At 41.2% G+C, this 20,086-nt stretch overlaps 1 protein-coding gene across 1 annotated transcript in view; it reads left to right on the forward strand.

The window, feature by feature from the left end:
* TBCD (tubulin folding cofactor D) overlaps nucleotides 1–20,086 on the forward strand; it is a 228,112-nt gene that overhangs the window by 26,910 nt on the left and 181,116 nt on the right. The window contains exons 8-9 of the mRNA XM_006268721.4: nucleotides 12,353–12,398; nucleotides 16,348–16,480. Of these exons, the coding sequence (XP_006268783.2) occupies nucleotides 12,353–12,398; nucleotides 16,348–16,480 (179 nt within the window). The remainder of the gene's footprint in view (nucleotides 1–12,352; nucleotides 12,399–16,347; nucleotides 16,481–20,086) is intronic.

A 20,086-nucleotide genomic window follows, 5' to 3' on the forward strand; every position in this document is an offset into this window, starting at 1 on the left:
TGAAACAGGTGAATGCATAACAAGTAAAATTGAAACTAGAATTAATTTCTCTAGATAATTTCCTTCGAAGCAGAAGCCTGCATTTTTTTCAGGGGCAGGAGAACAGAGATTAGGAGGAGGGAGCAATTATCTGGCAACTTTTATTTCATTTGGTTGTCCTGCTCTTGTTAAGTACCATTCAGGTCTTTATTGGTATGACTTGTCTAACTTGCCTTTAAATCTTTTCTTGCTTTAATTCCTGAAGACTTTTAATGTCAGTAAAGCAATGAGAGAAAAATGCTTATCGAAAGGAAGAGAGGCTTTGGCAAAGTAAATCACTTAGAAAATGAGTGACAGTTTCTTTCAGGAAATGAATTTTAGGGAGCTTTGCATTGTTTTTAATACTGCCCAGCTTTTTGAAACATTAGACAAAATGAGGGTGTCTTTTTCTTTCTTTTAATAGTCTATATGGATTATTTCACCCCCTTTTATGTTAGTTAGAATCTTGTATAATTGATATACATTAAATCATTGCTGGCGGGGGGGAGGGCTTGGAAATTAAATGCATTCTCACTCTGTGACTGCAAAGATATATGTTAATACTCATTGAAACATTTATGTGATCTTTTTGATAGTTTTAGTGCCTCTTTGTGTTTTATAAGCCAAATCATAGCCCTGTCTGTGCAGTTTCCCTGAATGTTGGGTCTGTCCCACCCTAAACGAGTGAGAAAAGACCATTTTCCAAGTATTGGTTAGTACAGGTGAGTTGGTGGGGGATAGTTAATTTGATTCTGATCAGAAGTGTTAAGAATCTACTAACTGGTTGGAAACCCATTACTCCTAATGTAGTACTGTGCTGTGCCCCGAACAAAGTGAACACTGAATATGTTAGAGTCTAGTGCTAATTATATCTCCTGTTCAGAAATCTCAAGGATTAACACCAAGGACCTTGTTTGGCAAATAAGACACTTTTTTGTGGGGTATGTTGTCACTGAGAAAATAACAAAAATACTTTCTGAAGCTTGTGCATTTTGGAAATAATGAAGTTGGATGTGAGCCGATTGTTTTAAAACAGGGTGAAATTCCCATACTTCATTGTACTGAAAAGGTATGCAAATTGGAGAGAGACAAACTAATTCTACAGTGTTACTCTTTAACCTACCACTTTATGTATTTATATCTCAGTGACTATGCATGCTACTGTTTAATTTAACTCAGCATTTTATATGGAGCAGGGACTACTGTTTCAGGATTCTTGTTGGAACATGTAATCTGCATAATACATTTTAATTCCACTGCTGGGCTTAGTTTTTTTTACACCTGTTGCCAGTAATACATCATTTCACAACAGGTGCACGTAGTATTGCTTGCAATGTTTCAGTTTCTGTTTTTAAAAAATTGTCATCTTTCCTTACATTCAAACTGCACCTTTGAATGTAGATATTTATTTTTATTACATACTTATATATGTGCTTTTTTGTATTTCTGTATTAAAATAGACAAGATAATGACTGCTAAATTGCTAGGAAATAATTATTGCATTCTTCGATATATGTATAACTGGTGGAAATGTCTAACCTATTTAAAAAATACACATTCTAAATTCTCTTGGTCTGAAGGTTTGCTTTTAAACCTGCCATTATATTAGGCAGGTTTTAGTTATTGCTGGAGGGTGTAGCACTCCCAGTTCTTGCGTGACCAGATATGTCATCATGTTGAAGTAGCCTGGGGCATTGAAACTTATTATACCTTATTTGCTTTATAAGTAATTCAGTATACAAATATGAGTAATAATTAAAAAAAATACACCCTACACAGTGATTTGATGAAACTTTGAAATGGTACGAAGAGAGCATTTCCTTGAGCTGTCTCTATTGTAACAATTGTTTGGTAATAGCTCATACTTAGGTGAATTGTGCTTCAGGGAAGAGACAGCTCTGCTACACTATTCTTTCAGACCCAGAGGCACAAAAATAGAATATTAGGATTTAACATTTCCCAGGTCTCTGTTTTTGGTATTATCACAGAATTAGTGATTCTGAGGCTGTTAGGGAAACTTAAAGATGCTCAGTTGGTGAGGGCCACAAGGAAAACTATAGAGATGTGAGAAAAGGGGCACAGCTTCCTTCAAGAACCTTGTATGTAAAGAAAGGGCTAGCCTCTTCACTTCCTTGTCCTTTTGGGATGGTGTCCCTGTTTTCCTGTGTGCCTAATTTGCTATGCTTTGTCTTTATCAATTTAATTTTCTTGGCTGGAATTTTCATTGCAATTAGTTCAAGGTTCAGAATTTTAAATTTCATAAGTTTGCTTCTGTTTCTCATCAAAACTTAATGCTGCCTTAGGCTGCTGATATTTTAGCTTCTAGTATTTTAAATCTGTATTTGGACCCTTACTTTCACCCCCTGACCTTATCATAGTTGACATGGACAGAAGCCAGGTGTGATGTGTGCTATGTGTAACTTTAAAACTTTGTTCATAAGTACAGTACTGTTATTTCTTTTCTGCCCTGGACCCATTTCATTCCTTCCTGTTAATGTAGTATAATTTTTATTGCATATTTTGTTATGCTTTGCTTTAACTGCTGTATAGAATTTTAAATGCGAGAACAACTTGAGAATGTAACACTAAATGATGTAGAGCCAGACCCTAACTCAGTGTTTCTCAGTTAGGGTGCCATGGCACCCTTGGGTGTCCTGTGATCTTTTTAAGGGTGCGGGGGAACCATAGGAATCCATAACGCAAAAACATTCTGACTGTGACCATTCTGAGGCCTTTGCAGCATAAAAATTGTTCTAAAAGTTTCTTTAGTTAAAAAATGAGTAAAAGCTAAGAAGTGGCTTTTTCTGATGTGTGTCTTGTGTTTAAAAAAGTTAAGAATTACTGCCCTAACAAATTCTGGTTGTAAGATTTTGGCATTAAAATGTTTTTGGCCTTTGTATCAAGAACTTCTTAAAAAAATCTGTTAAATGGGGACATGATATCCAGGATTGCTTGTTCAAAAAAATACTTTCTTTATGACCTGATATTGGTATACTAAATGAGACTGCTTTAGTTTTATTTCATGGTTTTGTTGAATCTTTTACAGGACCTCTCAACTAAAGGTATTGTAAGATCAGGAAAAGTCATAAGTTTGAAATGAATGTATAAACAGGCTTTCAGTTGATTTAATATTTAGGGACCTAATGAAAACTTAATTGTTTCAATCACCATGCAATAAATTGTGCTACATGTCAGGTAAATTTCCATAACTAAAAAAAAAAGCTCATATGTCATGTGGATAGTCATATTATAGCTTGTGTAATATGACTATCCACATGCAAATCAACATGCTTACTTTACAGAAGAAATACATTTACAAAATATGCTCCTTTCCATCTGATGTAAACAATTTTATGGGGAATAATGCAAATAAGATTATAAAAGTAGCATTATAACTGATCTATTTTGCCCTATCCATATATAGTTCATTAAACAGTCTGTTTCAGGAAGGTTTGTTATTCTGGCTCTTCATGCATTCTGGTATGGTTTGTTTATATTATTTCATCTAGCTCAGATACATGGATGTCAGATAGTGCTCTTTGGATCTGGGCATTGCTCATTTGCCTGCTAGGGGGTGCTCTAGAGTAATAGAAGATGCTGTCCTGCTGCTGGAGATTGCAGCTACCCTCTGGCTCCAACAAACTTGCATCTCCTGCTTGGCAGGAAGACATGTTTGCTGTCAAGCAGTCAGGCCACATTAATTTGTATAGCTTGGGGAATATGTCTTAGAAGTAATGCTGATTCGTCTATCTCATAAAGAGCAAGGCTAAGTAGGTTATGCAGACAATTGGAAGGTGTGGTGTGTTTTTGTGTGATTACTAAGAAACTAGTTTTTGTTTGTACCTTGCGCCATGTTATTTCTAAAGCAGAACCAGACGTGACGGTCATTTCATAACTTATATACCAATGATTTTCTCTAATTTGTAGGTGGTATCAGAGGGAGCTACATACCTTTCAACAAGTTGGTTAAGTTGGCTTACGCTGTATGTCCTCATTAAGGTGGAAGGAACATGGCGTAATTTTATGATGACCTGGGGCCTCTTCCCCTTAGCATTGTTTGTTGCTGACATAAAATTTTCTTAGTAGGCAGCACCCCACCCATATTGTTTCCTTTGTATCACATTTTCTCAAAAATTATGTGGCTCCCTGTTTTTTTCTTGCTTCGAGGCAAGAAATTGAAGCTAAACAGTCGTTTTCTCTCCTCTTTCCTATTCTCCACCTTTTTTTCTTTCCATTTTCATTTTTAGTTGGAGTGATGCATTGACTGGTAGTACTGGGTTTTTTTGTTTTGTTTTTTTAAATGAGCCCTTGAGTGTTCTAGTACTGGGATTTAATTTCAACCATCACTTTATCGTAATATGTATTAACATCAGCTCCACATGCCAGAAGAAAACATGCATGGGACTTTTTAAAAAGCTAACATTCTGTAAAACACCTGAAAAATATATTTTGTAAATTTGAAGATCATTTAGATGTTCTTTACAAAGGATTTTTTTGAAAGAACAGGTTTGGATCTTTTTTGCTGCTTTATGACAGATAAAAAAATCCTGAAAGATTTTTCTGTTTCTGATTGCTTTTTATCTTGGAATTAACTGCATTATCCTGTCTCCCTAGATTTGCTGAAAATTTTTTGGGGGGGGCATCTACAACCGTACTTATTTGGAATCCTCGTAGTTTGTTTGTTATCCCACTTACGGTTTTAAAACATAATTTTGCCAGGAACAGGTGATGTGACTATTATACCTTTCTGTTTGAAATAAAATATCTGGATAGTTTCTTTCTGGAACACTTGTAATCTAATCTGTTTTCTGCATCTTACTTGTGTGTACAAACAAAACCTTTCTGACATTATCATTAGCAATGATCATTTTTGTCCATGATAAAAACATGCAAGTTAAATTAGGGTTCTTTATGTGGGCAAAAGCAATACAAATGCTTACTCACACAGGTTTTTATATTGATATGTTTTTATATCACACTTGCTGTATTGTTAAGTAGTTAAATGGCGATTACTTTAAAAACAACAAAAACATTGAGTCAGCTTAATGAAATTGCTGTTGTCAGCTTGTCCTGATGTTAAAAAAGACCTGATATTGTGTCCAGGTGCCTGGCCAAACCTAGCGTTTTTATAGAAATCAATGGAAGCTGCTACGGTGGGTACAGTCCACACCTGCGAATGTTCTGCTGCTGGTTCTCACATGATAGCAATGACTACCTAAGCACTGTCAGCTAATGAAGCAAAATATAGAACAGCAGTTTTGCTTATAACTGTGTTCCAGATCATTGCAGCTTCAAAGAGTATTACCAGTCACTTCTAAACTATACCATGAATTGCATATATAGCCAGTGTGGTGTGTGAGGCCTAATAGTACATTCTTGAAGTCTTACAGTTACTAAGGAGGTGGGTCACTACTTTTTGCAGGAGCTGAAACTCTTGGATGCTTTCTAAAGGTAGTCTTAAGTAGAGCACATATTTACATGGAATATGTATTGGAATTCACAAGAACCATTCATAGGTGTGTGGGCAGTTCAGTGTCTCCATATACTCTGCCCAGGCTTTTGATGGAGAGGTCACACCAGGTTCGCTTTATCTTTAAGCAAGGGTTACGTTTAGTGAGCTGGTATCTCAGAGTAATTCTGTTGTCTCGGGAGACAGGTGCCTACTACTACATGAAAAATGTGTTCTTGATGTAACTTTTTGCGCGGGAATATTTCATTTGATCATGTTTTAGTCAGAGCTTTTCTGTAGACCCACTGCAATTCTTATCTAATTTAATTAATTGTCAGTGGTTACAGTGAATTAGCTTTTTGTAACGGTGTGATCAAAGAACCAATTACTTAAAATAGATACAATTAGTCTTTTGAATGTTCACGGTGTAATGTGCCTCTTGAAAATAAACTATCATCTGTTTTTTAGTATGAATGCCTAATGATTCTCTATTAGCTTCTGTAATTATTTTAACCTTTAGATTGGCACTGTAAATATCTGCCCTTTTTGCTGTACTACAGCTAGCACTGGTTCTATATGTTGGTAGAGAAGAAATTGCTTCACCACTTATGTACCAAACCTCGTGAGAAAACTGGTACACATTATGTTTTACTATTTATTTTTCAGTCAACTTGAGGTTGGTTACTATAAATCGTTGAGAGGTTGTGTTGCTTAAAACAGCATGTTTTTGTCTGAATTTCCATATGGAAATAAGCAGGCAAGGTTCTTTGGGTAATTTATTTCTGGTATGCTAGTGTTAGAATCGGAGGGCGTTAGGCTAAGAAAAAGATAGGAAGGCATAGTTCCCCCATGAAAAAAGATGCTTCAGTGGTTAGTGGTGGGTTTAGTGACTTGTCCAAAAATCTGAATAATAGCTTCCTTACTAGCTTGGAGAGTTGCTGGTGGATGGCAGATTACATTACAACACCTCTGTAACACCATTTTTCTGCAGTCAGGGTGGGACAAATGAGCCAAAGCAGGTGACTGCAAAGACCTTGTTAATGAAGACAGCCTAGACTGGTATATTGTGAAAGAAATGCAGATTGAGTCCTCTTCCTCTTCAGTTGATTTGAGTGCAAGCAGAATTGTGCTGCATATTTGAAAAGCAGTTTCATGATAAAATGTTGTTTATGATTGCTTTTGACAGCCTTTCTATGGGTCACAGGTGGCTTTGTAGCATTTCTCCTTTGTAAGTTATTTAGGACTCAGGAAACTTTCAAGTGCATGACTTATTAATGTAGGTTTTAAAAACATAAATTGTTATGAATCTTAAAAATCCACTGTATAGCTTGTGATATTGAAATCGGAAATACTAATTTAGGACCTTGAAGCGGAATTTAATAACAAGTTAAAACAAAATGGGTATATAGCCTTAAGGTATTTTTATTGTCTTTAAACCATGTCTGTAATATGAGTAGGTAAATACTGATTGGTGTATATGTGTAAATATTTTTAAGGTAGGACTATGTTTCTGTTTGGCTCCTGGGCATATTTATCTAAGAGGCTTCTTTCTTGGTGAATGACAAACCAAAAGGGAAAATAAGCTGCTTAATACAGTAGCTTGGGTGCATACTTGGGAGAGTGAAGAAACATTGAATATTATGTTAATTTTGATTTGGCTTCAGGAGCTCATTTGCCTTGCTATAATGCTAATTGAAGCTGAATCCTGTTGACATTTTAATAGGAACATAAAATGTCCTAAAAATACTCTATCCGGAAAAAAATTCGTTTTAGGTAGGGTATACAGTTCCTCAAGAGTTGTCATGTTAGTACCTGACAGAAAGGTAAAGCAGAAGTATAGAGAAATGAATGACGTGTACCTGTGCACTTATACACAGTGCTTTGTTTGCATTATCTTTTTTAATTTATTCAATCTTGACATTTATATATGACATATAGAAATTTAAATCTGAACTAAAATTATTAATTTGTGGGAGATGTTCCTTTCATTTTGGGTCTCTGATTATTGAACTTTCTGTTGAGTCACAGAGTCTAAGGCCAAACTGCTTGTGGTTAGCAAAGTCATAGTCTCCCTGTCTGTAGTTTCATTAGCTAAAGTTTTCTTCACTTCATTTATTAAGTTGTGTAATATTGTTTTAAGAGATATATATTATGCTAATTTTATCAGAGGTAGATGTATTTCATAGGGTCATGTGAAGCAACTTAATGAGGTGATCTAGTCCAACCCCCTGCTTAGGCAAGATCATTCCTGACTAAACCATCTCAGTTAAGTGTCTGCTCAACCTGCTCTTGAAAACTTTCAGGGGTGGAGATTCCACAATTTCTCTAGTTAGCTTGTCCTAATGCTTGACCACTTTAGTCAGAAAGTATCTCCTAATCTCCAACCCACATTTTCTCTTGTGCAGTTTGAAGCCATTGCTTCTAGACTGTATGGCTAGGGAGAGTCATTCAAAAAGCCTGAGCCTGAATTGATTCAATCTTTGCAGGTTAGTCTAACCTTCCTAGGTTGAACTGGTTTGCAACTGCACAGATGCTTCCTGTGGACTGAAGCAATGCAGGCATATGCCTGCAGTGGCTCGGGCTAGAAGCCGTGGTGTGCTAGAGCAGCCCTCCGTTCCCTTCCATAGTGCTGAGATGAGGGGGGGTGTGGCCAGGCCCTGGCAGGACGCTCTAATTAGGGAGGGCTGTAAACCCCCACCTTGCCTGCACAGTCCTAGGCTTTTCCCTGTTCACTGTTCAAGGGGTGGGAGTGTTGCCAGACCCCAGCCCTGGGCTAGCACTCTAAAGTAAAGCAGGGGGGGAGGTGCAGTGCATGCATCTGTTGATGATACTGAGCTTTTCACATCTCCCTTTCCCTGCTTCTTCATAGCATCTGCAAACCTGACAGCAGGGAGTTGCTAACACAGCATTTATCAGACCATCAACAAAACAAAAGCCTCTCTCATTAGTTCAAGCTCTTCTTAAACAGCTTTTTGCAAGGTAGGAATGGAGGGACATTGTCAGCTGACCTGTTGATTAGCTCCAAAAAGCCCTGAGCGGACACTGTCCTGTCTGCCTTTGTCTTGTCCCAGTGAAATTGGAGACACACGGACACCTCTCGGCATTAGCTAGTGTACCACATGGCTGGGGTCCGTGCTGTGGAAGATGAGGGAGGGGGTATCCCTGGTTGAGCAGTGAAGCAGGGTGGTGCAGGGTGAAACCAGGCAGGCCTTGCTGTTCCTGCAATCTACACCAGAGCTTTGGCTAACGAGTGGAGGGGTGGGGCCAGCTCTGTTTTCTAGAGTAGAGCACTGCACAGCCCAATCCAGGGCTGCAAAGCATCTGGGATGCTGGGGGACTCTGGTTTAAGTTAAACCAGGAAGAGGTCTTGGACAGACATTGCATAAAACAGTTTGACCCAAATCAGTTAAACCCGATACTACATTCGGTAGGATTTATCTTAAACCAGTCTCAGCCAATTGGTTTATGTGCACTGAACCTTATGTTCTGTTACAGGTTTAAACTAGTTTCTGATCACTTAAACCAGTTTATGTATAATGTCTGTCCCTAGCCTATAGCTGCAGAGAAAGACTACCCCCATCTTTATAATCACCCTTCAGTTATTTGAAAACTGTTACCAAATCCTCCTTCAGTCTTATTCATAGATTCATAGATGTTAGGGTTGGAAAGGACCTCAATAGATCATCGAGTCCAACCCCCTGCATAGGCAGGAAAGAGTGCTGGGTTTAGATGACCCCAGCTAGATGCCTATCTAACCTCCTCTTGAAGACCCGCAGGGTAGGGGAGAGCACCACCTCCTTTGGGAGCCTGTTCCAGACCTTGGCCACTCGAACTGTGAAGAAATTCTTCTTAATGTCCAATCTAAATGTGCTCTCTGCTAGCTTGTGGCCATTATTTCTTGTAACCCCCGGGGGCGCCTTGGTGAATAAAAACTCACCAATTCCCTTCTGTGCCCCCGTGATGAACTTATAGGCAGCCACAAGGCCGCCTCTCAACCTTCTCTTGTGGAGGATGAAGAGGTCCAGGTGCCCCAGTCTCTCATAGGGCTTGGTCTGCAAGCCCTTAACCATACGAGTGGCCCTTCTCTGGACCCTCTCCAGGTTATCCGCATCCCTCTTGAAGTGCGGTGCCCAGAATTGCATGCAGTACTCCAACTGCGGTCTGACCAGCGCCTGATAGAGGGGAAGTATCACCTCCTTGGATCTATTTGTTATGCATCTGCTGATGAACGATAAAGTGCCATTAGCTTTTCTGATGGCTTTTGTCACACTGCCGACTCAAGTTCATCTTGGAGTCCGCTAGGACTCCAAGATCCCTTTCCGCTTCCGTGCCACCAAGCAGGTCATTTCCTAGGCAGTAGGTATGCTGAACATTTTTCCTCCCTAGGTGCAGCACTTTGGATTTCCCCTTGTTGAATTGCATTCTGTTGTTTTCTGCCCATTTGTCCAACCTGTACAGGTCTGCTTGTAGCTGTTCCCTGCCCTCCAGCGTGTCCACTTCTCCCCACAGTTTTGTGTCATCTGCAAACTTGGACAGAGTACATTTGACTCCCTCGTCCAAGTCACTGATGAAGACATTGAAGAGTATCGGTCCAAGGACTGAGCCCTGCGGGACCCCACTGCCCACACCCTTCCAGGTTGAAACCGACCCATCCACTATGACTCTCTGGGTGCGACCCTCCAGCCAATTCGCCACCCACCGGACTGTGTAGTCATCCAAGTCACAGCCTCTTAACTTGTTCACCAGTATGGGGTGGGATACCGTATTGAAGGCCTTCCTGAAGTCTAAGTATACGACATCCACCCCTACTTCTGCATCCAGGCATTTTGTAACCTGGTCATAAAAAGAGACTAGTCAGGCATGATCTGCCTTCTACGAACCTGTGCTGGTTTCCCCTCAGCATAATTTGTCCTGCTGGGCTCTCACAAATGGGAGCCTTGATAATCTTTTCAAAGACTTTGCCAAGGATGGAGGTGAGACTGACTGGCCTATAGTTGCCTGGGTCCTCCTTCCTCCCCCTCTTGAAAATGGGGACCACATTGGCTCTTTTCCAGTCCTCTGGGACTTGGCCCGTGCGCCACGAGCGTTCGAATATTCCTGCCAGTGGCTCTGCAATGACGTCGGCCAGTGCCTTCAGTACCCTCGGATGGAGCTCATCCGGGCCTGCTGACCTAAAGGCATCCAGTTCCTCCAAGTGACTCTGCACCATCTCAGGGTCTACGCATGGTAGTCTGGCGCCTTGTTGCTGCCTCTCTACAATCCCAGTGAGAGACTTGTCCTGCCCCTCGCTTAGGAACACTGAGGCAAAGAACTCGTTGAGGAGTTCAGCCTTGTCCCCCCTGTCTGTCACCAATTGTTTCTGCCCATTTAGCAGGGGTCCTATTCCTCCCTGGGCCTTCCTTTTACTCCCTATATATCTAAAAAACAATTTTTTGTTATCCTTAACTTGGGATGCCATCCTCAGCTCCATGGTAGCTTTGGCCTGTCTAACTGCCTCCCTACAAGTGCAAGCAGAGGAGGTATACTCCTCTTTGGTAATCTTTCCCTGTTTCCACTTTTTATGTGCCCCACTTTTGGTCTGTAGGCTGCCCTGGATTTCTCTGGTCAGCCAAGGACCCCAGACTTCTCTTCTCTTCCCCAGACTGAATAATCCTAGGTCTTTTAGTCTTTCCTTGTACAACATGATTTGCAGCCCTAATTTTTGTCCCTCTGTGCTGGATTATTTCCAGTCTGCCCACAGACTTGAAGTGTGAGGTCCAAAACCGGAAGCAGTACTCCAAGTGATGCCTCACCAATGCCAAGTAGAGCCAAAGAATCACTTCCCTTGATTTGCAAGCAACAGTCCTGTTAATAGAACCTAGCATGCTGTTGGGGTTTGTTGCAATTGGAGAACACTGTTTACTCATTTGGTTTCTCCTTCACTGTAACCTCGTGGCCTTTCTTTGCAGTTCTATAGCCTTGCCCATAATTCCTCAGTCTGGGTTTGTGCATGCAGTTATTCTGTCCCAAGTACAGAACTTTGCATTTGTCTTTGTTGAATTTTATCTCTAGAGTAGAGCACTGATTTCAGACCATTTCTCCAGTCTACCTAGCTCATTTTGGATCCTAGCTGTACCCTTCAAAGTATCTGCAGTTTTACCCAACATGTTCTCATCTGCATATTTGCTAAGTGTGCACTCAATCCCATCATTCATATAATTAATGAAGACATATTAAACAATACCCAACCTAGGACAAACCCCTAAGCAAACCCACTTAATACCTCTTCCCGAATAGACTTTGAGCCGTTGATGAGACTGATCCAACCAGTTTTCTATTCATGTATTTGCATCTATTCTGTATTTGTTTTGCTTGTTAATGAGACTGTCATGGGAGTCTATGTCAAAAGACTTGTTGAAGTCTGAGTATATCGCATCCACTGCTCTTCCCCTACTAACAGAGCCTGTCATCTTTCAGTGGTGGATAAAATATTTGTTTATAATTGCTTTGTTACATTTTACCCTTCTGATCAGGATATGGTGAATGGATGAATGCATTGCCAGTCTTCTGCCATGGTTTCAATGATGCAATCTTGAGTTAATGATTCATACCCACTTTGTGATGTCCTGGGATAAACTGTTAGTACTTCTTAACCTACGAGCCTCTTTAGGATTTATCCCAGGATAATGGACATGGCTGTCTGAATGATTGAACTTTTGTCCTGGGATAAAACAGTGTATCCCCGGGACAGATGCAACATCTGTTTGTAGTCTAAGTTACAGTGAAAATTATATTTTACTGCAAAAACATTGACACTTACTTTGGATCTATGCATTTACAAAAACTGTGCTTTACAACTTGCATATTCTTATGTTTTAAAAACATTTTTTTTTTTTTGTTCCTTAGGCACAGTTATTTAAGCATGGCAAAAGAGAAGATTGTTTGCCATATGGTAAGTTTCAAATACTCTGATTTATTCTTAAAGGACAGTTAAGGTAGTTAGAAAAACTATTATTTCCAGAAATTGATATGATATACCACCTACTTTCAGTGCTATCTAGCTTGAGACCTTGAATTCCTTGCTGTTTTCCTATATTATTTCAGCTAAAAATAACCTAAAAGGTTTCATTTATTTCAGTATTAAATATTTTCTTTTTTGTTCACCACCTGCTCCCAGTTTGCCTCTGCTCGTGAAACTGGTGCCCATCACAGATATGTGCAGGGAGCAGATCGTGGCTGTGCCCTGGGACCCAGCCCTATGATGTTACCACCCCGTGATCCCAGTTCCAGCCCCGGCCTCACTTGCCTGTTCATCCCACTCCCAGAAGCCAGTATCCTCCTGGCTGTGGGGGGCAGAGCCATTTGTGGAGTTTTGGTGATCTGTTGCAGTTGGGGCAGGGAGTTGCTGACCTAGCTTGTGACAGCTCAACAAAACTCCCTAAGTAGCCCAAATAATTACCCACCCCGGCCTAAAAAAACAAATGAGAGGCTGCTCAACATTTGCAATAGTGAATGGAAAGACAAGGGAGTACAAAGCCAATAGAAGAACTTATTTGTCAAACAACCAAAGAAAGGAATACTGACAGATTGATAGCTGGAGTTGCTTAGTATTACTGTTAGAACTAGAGAAGTCTTGCAATGAGATGATATGATGCATGAATCCTGAGACAGACAAGCAGATAAGAGGAAATCAAGCAGATTTCAGGGAAGATTGTGTGTGTTGAACAAATTTTCATGTTGTGAAGAATGCTAATCACCGTTAACTTCTTTGATTTTTCATAGTCTTAATAGAAGCAGGCTTAAGATCAGAATCATGTATACTACATTGGGTGCATCTACACGTGCAATTAAGGCAGAGCAATAAACTCTGGTGCAATTTGTGTTTCAGTTGACTGCTCCAGGACACAGCATCTAGACATGCACCTGTGACTGCAGCACTTTGAGCCAGAGTGGAGCAGCCCTGGGCTGGCAGTGTGTCTGTAAGGTTCAGCCCTGGGCTCTGGGTGGCAGCTTCAGGTGGCGGAGGAACTGGCTGGGGTATGAGGATGCTAAAGTGGAGGGCTAGGCGGTAGGCAGCCCCTTCACCGTAGCATCCTTGTGCCTCAGCCAGGCCCTGTCACTATCTACCGGTGTGTTCCAATGTACGTAAGCACTCTGATGTAAGACAGTACTGTTGCTGACAGTACTATCTTATGGTGGAGTTAGTTAATTTACTGTGCTCTAATACTGGCACACGTGTAGATGATGACACCTTTACTATGGAGCTAATTAGTCTACTCCGCAGTTAAGTGCATGTTTAGATGCACTCATTGTCAAGCTTTCTTTTCATAAGGGCCATGGACTGGCTCATGAAAAAAGCCTTGGTAGGGAGGAGCTATGGAATGCCTTTTTGACAGTGGGGAAAAAGACCAAGATGTGTATGACATCAAGTCTGTTATTCATTCTTGCTATAACAAGTGTTTAGGGAGAAATAGAGAATGCTGAGGAAATTGGCTATTTTGGTAGTCTAGTAAAAACAAACAACAAAGAGGACATTTTAGTAGAAAAACAGTAGGGAAGAACACCTGGAAATATGTAAATAGTTTGTTGGTAAAATAAGCAGTAATACAAGTCTGCCTATGCACATGAAGATTGAGCTATGTAATAGCATAATAAAATCATTACTGATGTATGAGTATGGAGTAGAAATACGGCCAGTGACAATAAATAACCTTTGTGGCAAATGGTATGGTGATTGGCCATATTCCTTGACTATGGTGTCTCTGAAAATATTAAGAGTTTAAATGGTTACAAATTTGTAAATATGTGAAAGAATAGGAGATACCAGATTAAGTTACTACAGAAAAGTTTAGTATAACTTGAGAATTTAGTAAGAATGAAGCACGTGGGATCCCAATACATTAAACTGGAAACTGACAAGAGACTATGACAAAGAATGTCATGATGACAAACCATTATCTAAATATAACTTCTAAAATTGAGAGCAAGCTGAGAAATGTGTGAGGCATTCAATATATTGGAGAAATTCTGTGGTTTGCCTTTCAGTGCCGTCCTTCTGTTCCCACCCCCTTTCCCCATGCCCCATTTTCCTCTGCCAAAAAAAAAAAAAAAAAGTGTGTGTGTTTTGGATCAGTGGTTGGAAATATTTTCCTGTCTACTTAACTGGACTTCCTAGGTTTGTAGGATGAATATCTTCAAGATCTATCATGAATAATTTTCTCAGCTTTATTTTTGATGTTTCCAGCATTCTTTCGCTCTCTCAAATTGCCAGAATTAGTAATTAATGTTTTCATATATAAAGTGTTAATTTTTGGACTAAATGTTGCTGGTGTAATAACTACTAAAATTGAAATTAAAGTGGAAAATAAAAACCAAGAAAGTGTTCAGAATGACAGTATTTTAAATGCAAGCAATCTCAAAGCTTGTCAGGGCTTGTAATAAATCCTTTAAGCTGTTTGAAAGTTGGGAACATTCATTTCTAGTTCATATGATTTGCTGTTTGTTAGAGTCTGAAATAGTTACTAATCCCTAAACTTAATAGTGCTTTCTAAAGTACAGACCCAGGACAGATGTAACAAGCTTCAGAACTCTTGGATTGGTGTAATATTTAAATACTTAAGCTTGTAGCACATTCTGTAAGAACAATACTTGCCTAAGTATACTGCAAAGAATTGCTTGTCCGTTATTAATTACTAAAATGCCTTAAGGTTATTCTTCAAGGCATTTGGGGCTGGATTTCAGCTGCAAATAAAAAGGTTATGTTTATTTGTGGAAAAAAGTGTCCCTATCTCAGGTAACTTTTTAATTCTACAATTTCCTACTAACGGGGTATTGAGTTACTCATTATGGCAAGGACTTCTGTCACTGTACGTTTTTCATCAGCATTAAGCAGAGCGGTGCTGCTGGGTCATGGAGCCCTAAGCTGCGGGGGGGGAGGGGTGCTGGTGCTGGTGCTGGTGCTTCCCTCTGTGGCAGCAGCACTCCCCAGGCAGGGTGCTAGCCGGCGGGTGCTGCCTCAGGTTGCAGGCAGCGCTCACTAGATCCAACAGTGCATGGGGTGCTGGAATCCTAGGTGTGCTTGGGGAAGCTCAGGCTTGGTGGGCTTCCAGTGTCCCATGCACTGTCCCCACCACCTTCCTGCCGCCTGGGACCACCTGGGAATGGGCTGCCTTGCCCCTGGGGCAGTGCAGGAAGGCAGCAGGAGGGCGACTGAGTGTGCTAGTGGCCAGAGAATGCGGTGGGGGTGGTTCATGGACACTGGAAGCCCACCAAGCCTGAGCTTCCTCACTTCCCCTCCATCTTCTCTGGATGTATTGCTGCAATTTATTAAGTAGCAAAATAAAATACATATCGGATGTGTGTTACTTTGCTACATAACAAAGTCATTTAAAGTGAAATACGCTACTGCATGTGTACAGGATGACGAAATTTAAAACTTAATATGCTGTGCAGGTGTAAATGATGATGCCATTAAAACAGTTAAAAGGGGCAATTAAACTACATAAAAGGCCAATTTTGTCACATGTACAAGCACCCTCTGATTCCCAGTTCTGTTCTCTAATCGGTTACTATGATAACACTTAGCCCCAAATCCTTAAAGGTGGTTACGTGTCTAACTCCTGCTTATATAAATGAAGGTTAGGCACTGATGTGCATTTGAGGATCTTGGATTTAATATTTTTCACTTTCAGAGGTCTTAACATATGTCACTCAATTAAATATTAACAGTATTCCTTTGATGAATGGGAAGTATGTTATCCCCATTTTATTAATGGTGAATGTTTTAGAGTGATTAAATAAGAGTAATAAATTAGTTGCATATTAGTAACTTTTTTTTTTCAGTCAGAGTATCCCGAAACAGGAATAGCACTTTTGTACAGGCTGTTTCTTTTCTTTTGTAGCTTCTACTGTACTTGAGTGCCTTGATAATTGCAAGCTTTCGGAAAGTAACCATACGCTTCTTCGCAAGCTAGGAATGAAACTTGTTCAGCGACTTGGACTGACATTTCTAAAACCAAAGGTGGCAAAGTGGAGGTTAGTTGAAAACTGGAAAAGGTCAAGCTGTTACTTGCATTAGTCCTTTATATAGGTGAATCTGTTTAGAGTTGTGTGAATAATAAAACTATACATAGTAATTTGATTATTTCTAGTTCCTTAAGATTAAATGTGTTCTTTCTCGATCCTGTAATAAAATAGGTTTCTTCTTTGTTGTACCTTCAGTAATTTATTATTATCTGCAGCTAGTGTACTTGTAGTTTACTTCATGTTTAATAATATAAATTTCAGTTTGCTGACAAGCTAAATCTTGTGCTTTTCTGTGTTTGCATATGGAACATGCATAACACGTTCTTGTACAATGGAGACCTTTTTAACATTTGCAGAAGATGAAAAGGTACTAACCTTTGTGACAAAGGTGTATTAATTTTATTTTAGTGTAAAAATATTAGAGAATTCTTAGACTTAGATCAAAAGTAATGTCCATAGGAGAGAAAAAGTTTGCAATCCTACTTTATTGAATTTAAACTCAGATTTTACTGCCACCATTCCTGTGGTTTCTGGTTTTGCTTATTGCCCCAGGGCAAATGCTTTTTCAGATTTCTCACACTGATATTTTACAGTTGCAGGCTCTCTTCTCAGTTATTTTATCTTTTGAATTGTGTTTTTTCACCTTTTGAGAGAGTCCTTAGGCCTAGAAAATTATTCTAATAGCAGAACATTACCCTTATCACTCCTGAAAATAGCTACTTGTTTAACATGTGGAATAGTTGGGGTGTGATATGGGATCTTTGAAGGTATTTCTGCACTGCTGTTGTAAGGTACACCTTCACCCCATGTAGACATTATTTGAACTAGTTTTAAATTGGCTAGCATGGGTATTGATAGCAGTATAACTAGAGCATCACAGAACTAAACACAGGCTGTCAGAACCACCCAAAACCACGGATAAAGACTCGTATAACTAATCTGTGCTGAGATCTGTGCTGTTGCAGCTGAAGTGCTGTTGGTGCCAAGCCAGTTTGTTTAAAGCTGGGTTAGATACTTATCCAAATGGGCTGCAGTCCCATCTTTGGCTTGTGGGTTGACATTTTCTGTTGTACAAATAGTAATGGAAGGAGGCTTTAGGAAATTGATTTGATATTTTTTAGGTTTGCAGTTTTACCTTTTTAGTTGATTGGAATTCCAAGTGCAGAACTTACCCCTAAAATATTTCAGTCAGATATTGGATTGGCACCAATTAAAATCCCCTCTGTTTCCTCTTCTTTAGACTAAATAAACCCAGTTCCCTCAGTCTTTCCTTGTAAGTCATGTCTCCCAGCCCCCTCACCATTTTTGTTTCCCTTCACTGGACCTTCTCCAGTTTGTCTACATCCTTTCTGTAATGGGGGAGCCCAAAACTGAACACAGTACTCCAGATGTGGTCTCACCAGTGCTGAATAGAGGGGAATACTCACTTCCCTGGAGCTACTGGCAACACTCCTACCAATGCAGCCCAATATGCCATTAGCCTTCTGGGCAACAAGGGCAGACTGCTGGCTCATATTTGGCTTATTGTTCACTGTAACCCCCAGGTCCTTTTCTGCAGAGCTGCTGCCCGGGCAGTCAGTCCCCAGCCTGTACTGGTGCATGGGATTGTTTTGTCCCAAGTACAGGACTTTGCACTCGTCCTTGTTGAACCTCATGAGATTTCTTTTGTCCCAGTCCTCCTTATCATAGAAGTAGGGATGGAAGGGACCTTGTAGATGTTCAGGTCTGACCCCCTGCCTGAGCAGGAAGAAAACTGGGCTCAAACGACCCCAGCCAGGTAGGCATCAAGCTGCTTCTTAAAGACCCCCAGGGTAGGAGCCAGCACCACTTCCCTTGGAAGTTGGTTCCAGATCCTGGCCGCCCTGACTGTGAAGTAGTTCTTACGGATATCTAATCTAAACCTCTCCTACAGCTTGTGGCCGTTATTCCTTGTTATCCCGGGGGGCGCTAGGGGAAACAAGGTCGCCCCCAACCCCTTCTGGTCCCCCCTAGTGAGTTTATAGATGGTCATCAGGTCCCCCCTCCGCCTTCTCTTGTGAAGGCTGAACAGGTTCAGGTCCCGTAGCCTCTTGTTGTAGGGTCTGCCCTGCTGTCCCCAGATCATGCGGGTGGCCCTCCTCTGGACCCTCTCAATGTTGTCCACATCCCTCTTGAAGTGGGGTTCCCAGAACTGGATGCAGTACTCCAGCTGTGGCCTGACCAGTGTCGCGTAGAGGGGGAGGATCACCTCCTTGGCCCTACTTGAGATGCACCTGTGGATACACGATAAGGTCCGGTTAGCCCTGCCGACCATGACCTCGCATTGTCGGCCCATGTTCATCTTGGAATCATTGATGATTCCAAGATCCTTTTCTGCCTCCGTGCTTTCAAGAAGGGAGTTTCCCATCTCATAAGTGTGCTACCGGTTACTACTGCCCAAGTGCAGCACCCTGCACTTGTCCGTATTGAAATGCATCCTGTTTTTGTTAGCCCACCCCTGCAACCTATCCAGGTCTTTCTGCAGTCTTTCCCTCCCTGCTAACGTGCCCACCTCACCCCAAATTTTGGTATCATCAGCAAATTTGAAGAGGTTGCTTTTCACCCCATCGTCCAAATTGCTGATAAAGAAATTGAACAGCGTGGGCCCAAGGACCGAGCTCTGGGGGACTCCGCTGCCCACTTCCCCCAGGTTGAATATGACCCGTCCACCACCATCCTCTGAGTATGACCCTTCAGCCAATTCGCAGTCCATCTGACCGTGTAGGCATCGATGCCACAGTCACCTAGTTTTTTAATGAGGATGGGATGGTCGACAGTGTCAAAGTCCTTGCTGAAGTCCAGAAAGACTACATCCACGGCAACACCTGCATCCAATGCTTTTGTGACCTGATTGTAAAAGGCAATCAGGTTGGTCTGACATGACCTGCCCCTAATGAAACCGTGCTGGTTGCCCTTGAGCATCATCCCCGATGCTGGCCCATCACAGATGTGCTCCTTGATGATCTTCTCAAAGAGTTTCCCCAGGATTGAGGTAAGACTGATGGGCCTATAGTTGCCCAGGTCCTCCCTCCTCCCTTTTTTAAAGATGGGGACCACATTGGCTATCTTCCAATCATCTGGCACCTGGCCCGAGCACCATGAGCGCTCGTAAAGCCATGTCAGGGGCCCTGCAATAACCCCTGCTAGCTCCCTCAACACCCTGGGGTGGAGAGCATCTGGACCTGCTGATTTGAACATGTCCAGCCCTTCCAGAAGCACTCTAACCCGGTCCTCCTTAACCTTAGGTCTTGAGGTGTTCCCCTCGAGTCCGTCTTGAATCACGGTGGGGGAGTCCCGGTCCCTGCACAAGAAAATGGAGGTGAAGAATTTGTTAAGAGGTCTGCCTTCTCTGGCGCAACCACCAGATTGCCCAGCGTATCTTGCAGGGGCCCCACATTTCCTGGCTCCTTCTTCATCCTCCCTATATATTTGAAAAAGGACTTTTTATTATCTTTGATCTTGGATGGTAGTCCTAGCACTATGTCCGCCTTAATTTCCTAACAGGCCCCCTACAGGCCCGAGCAGTGGAGGTATACTCCTCTTTGGAGATGGCCCCCCCCCTTCCACAACCAGGCATTCCCGGATGTCCTTGGTGAG

This window comes from Alligator mississippiensis, chromosome 8 (assembly GCF_030867095.1).
Source record: "Alligator mississippiensis isolate rAllMis1 chromosome 8, rAllMis1, whole genome shotgun sequence".
Taxonomy (NCBI): domain Eukaryota; kingdom Metazoa; phylum Chordata; order Crocodylia; family Alligatoridae; genus Alligator; species Alligator mississippiensis.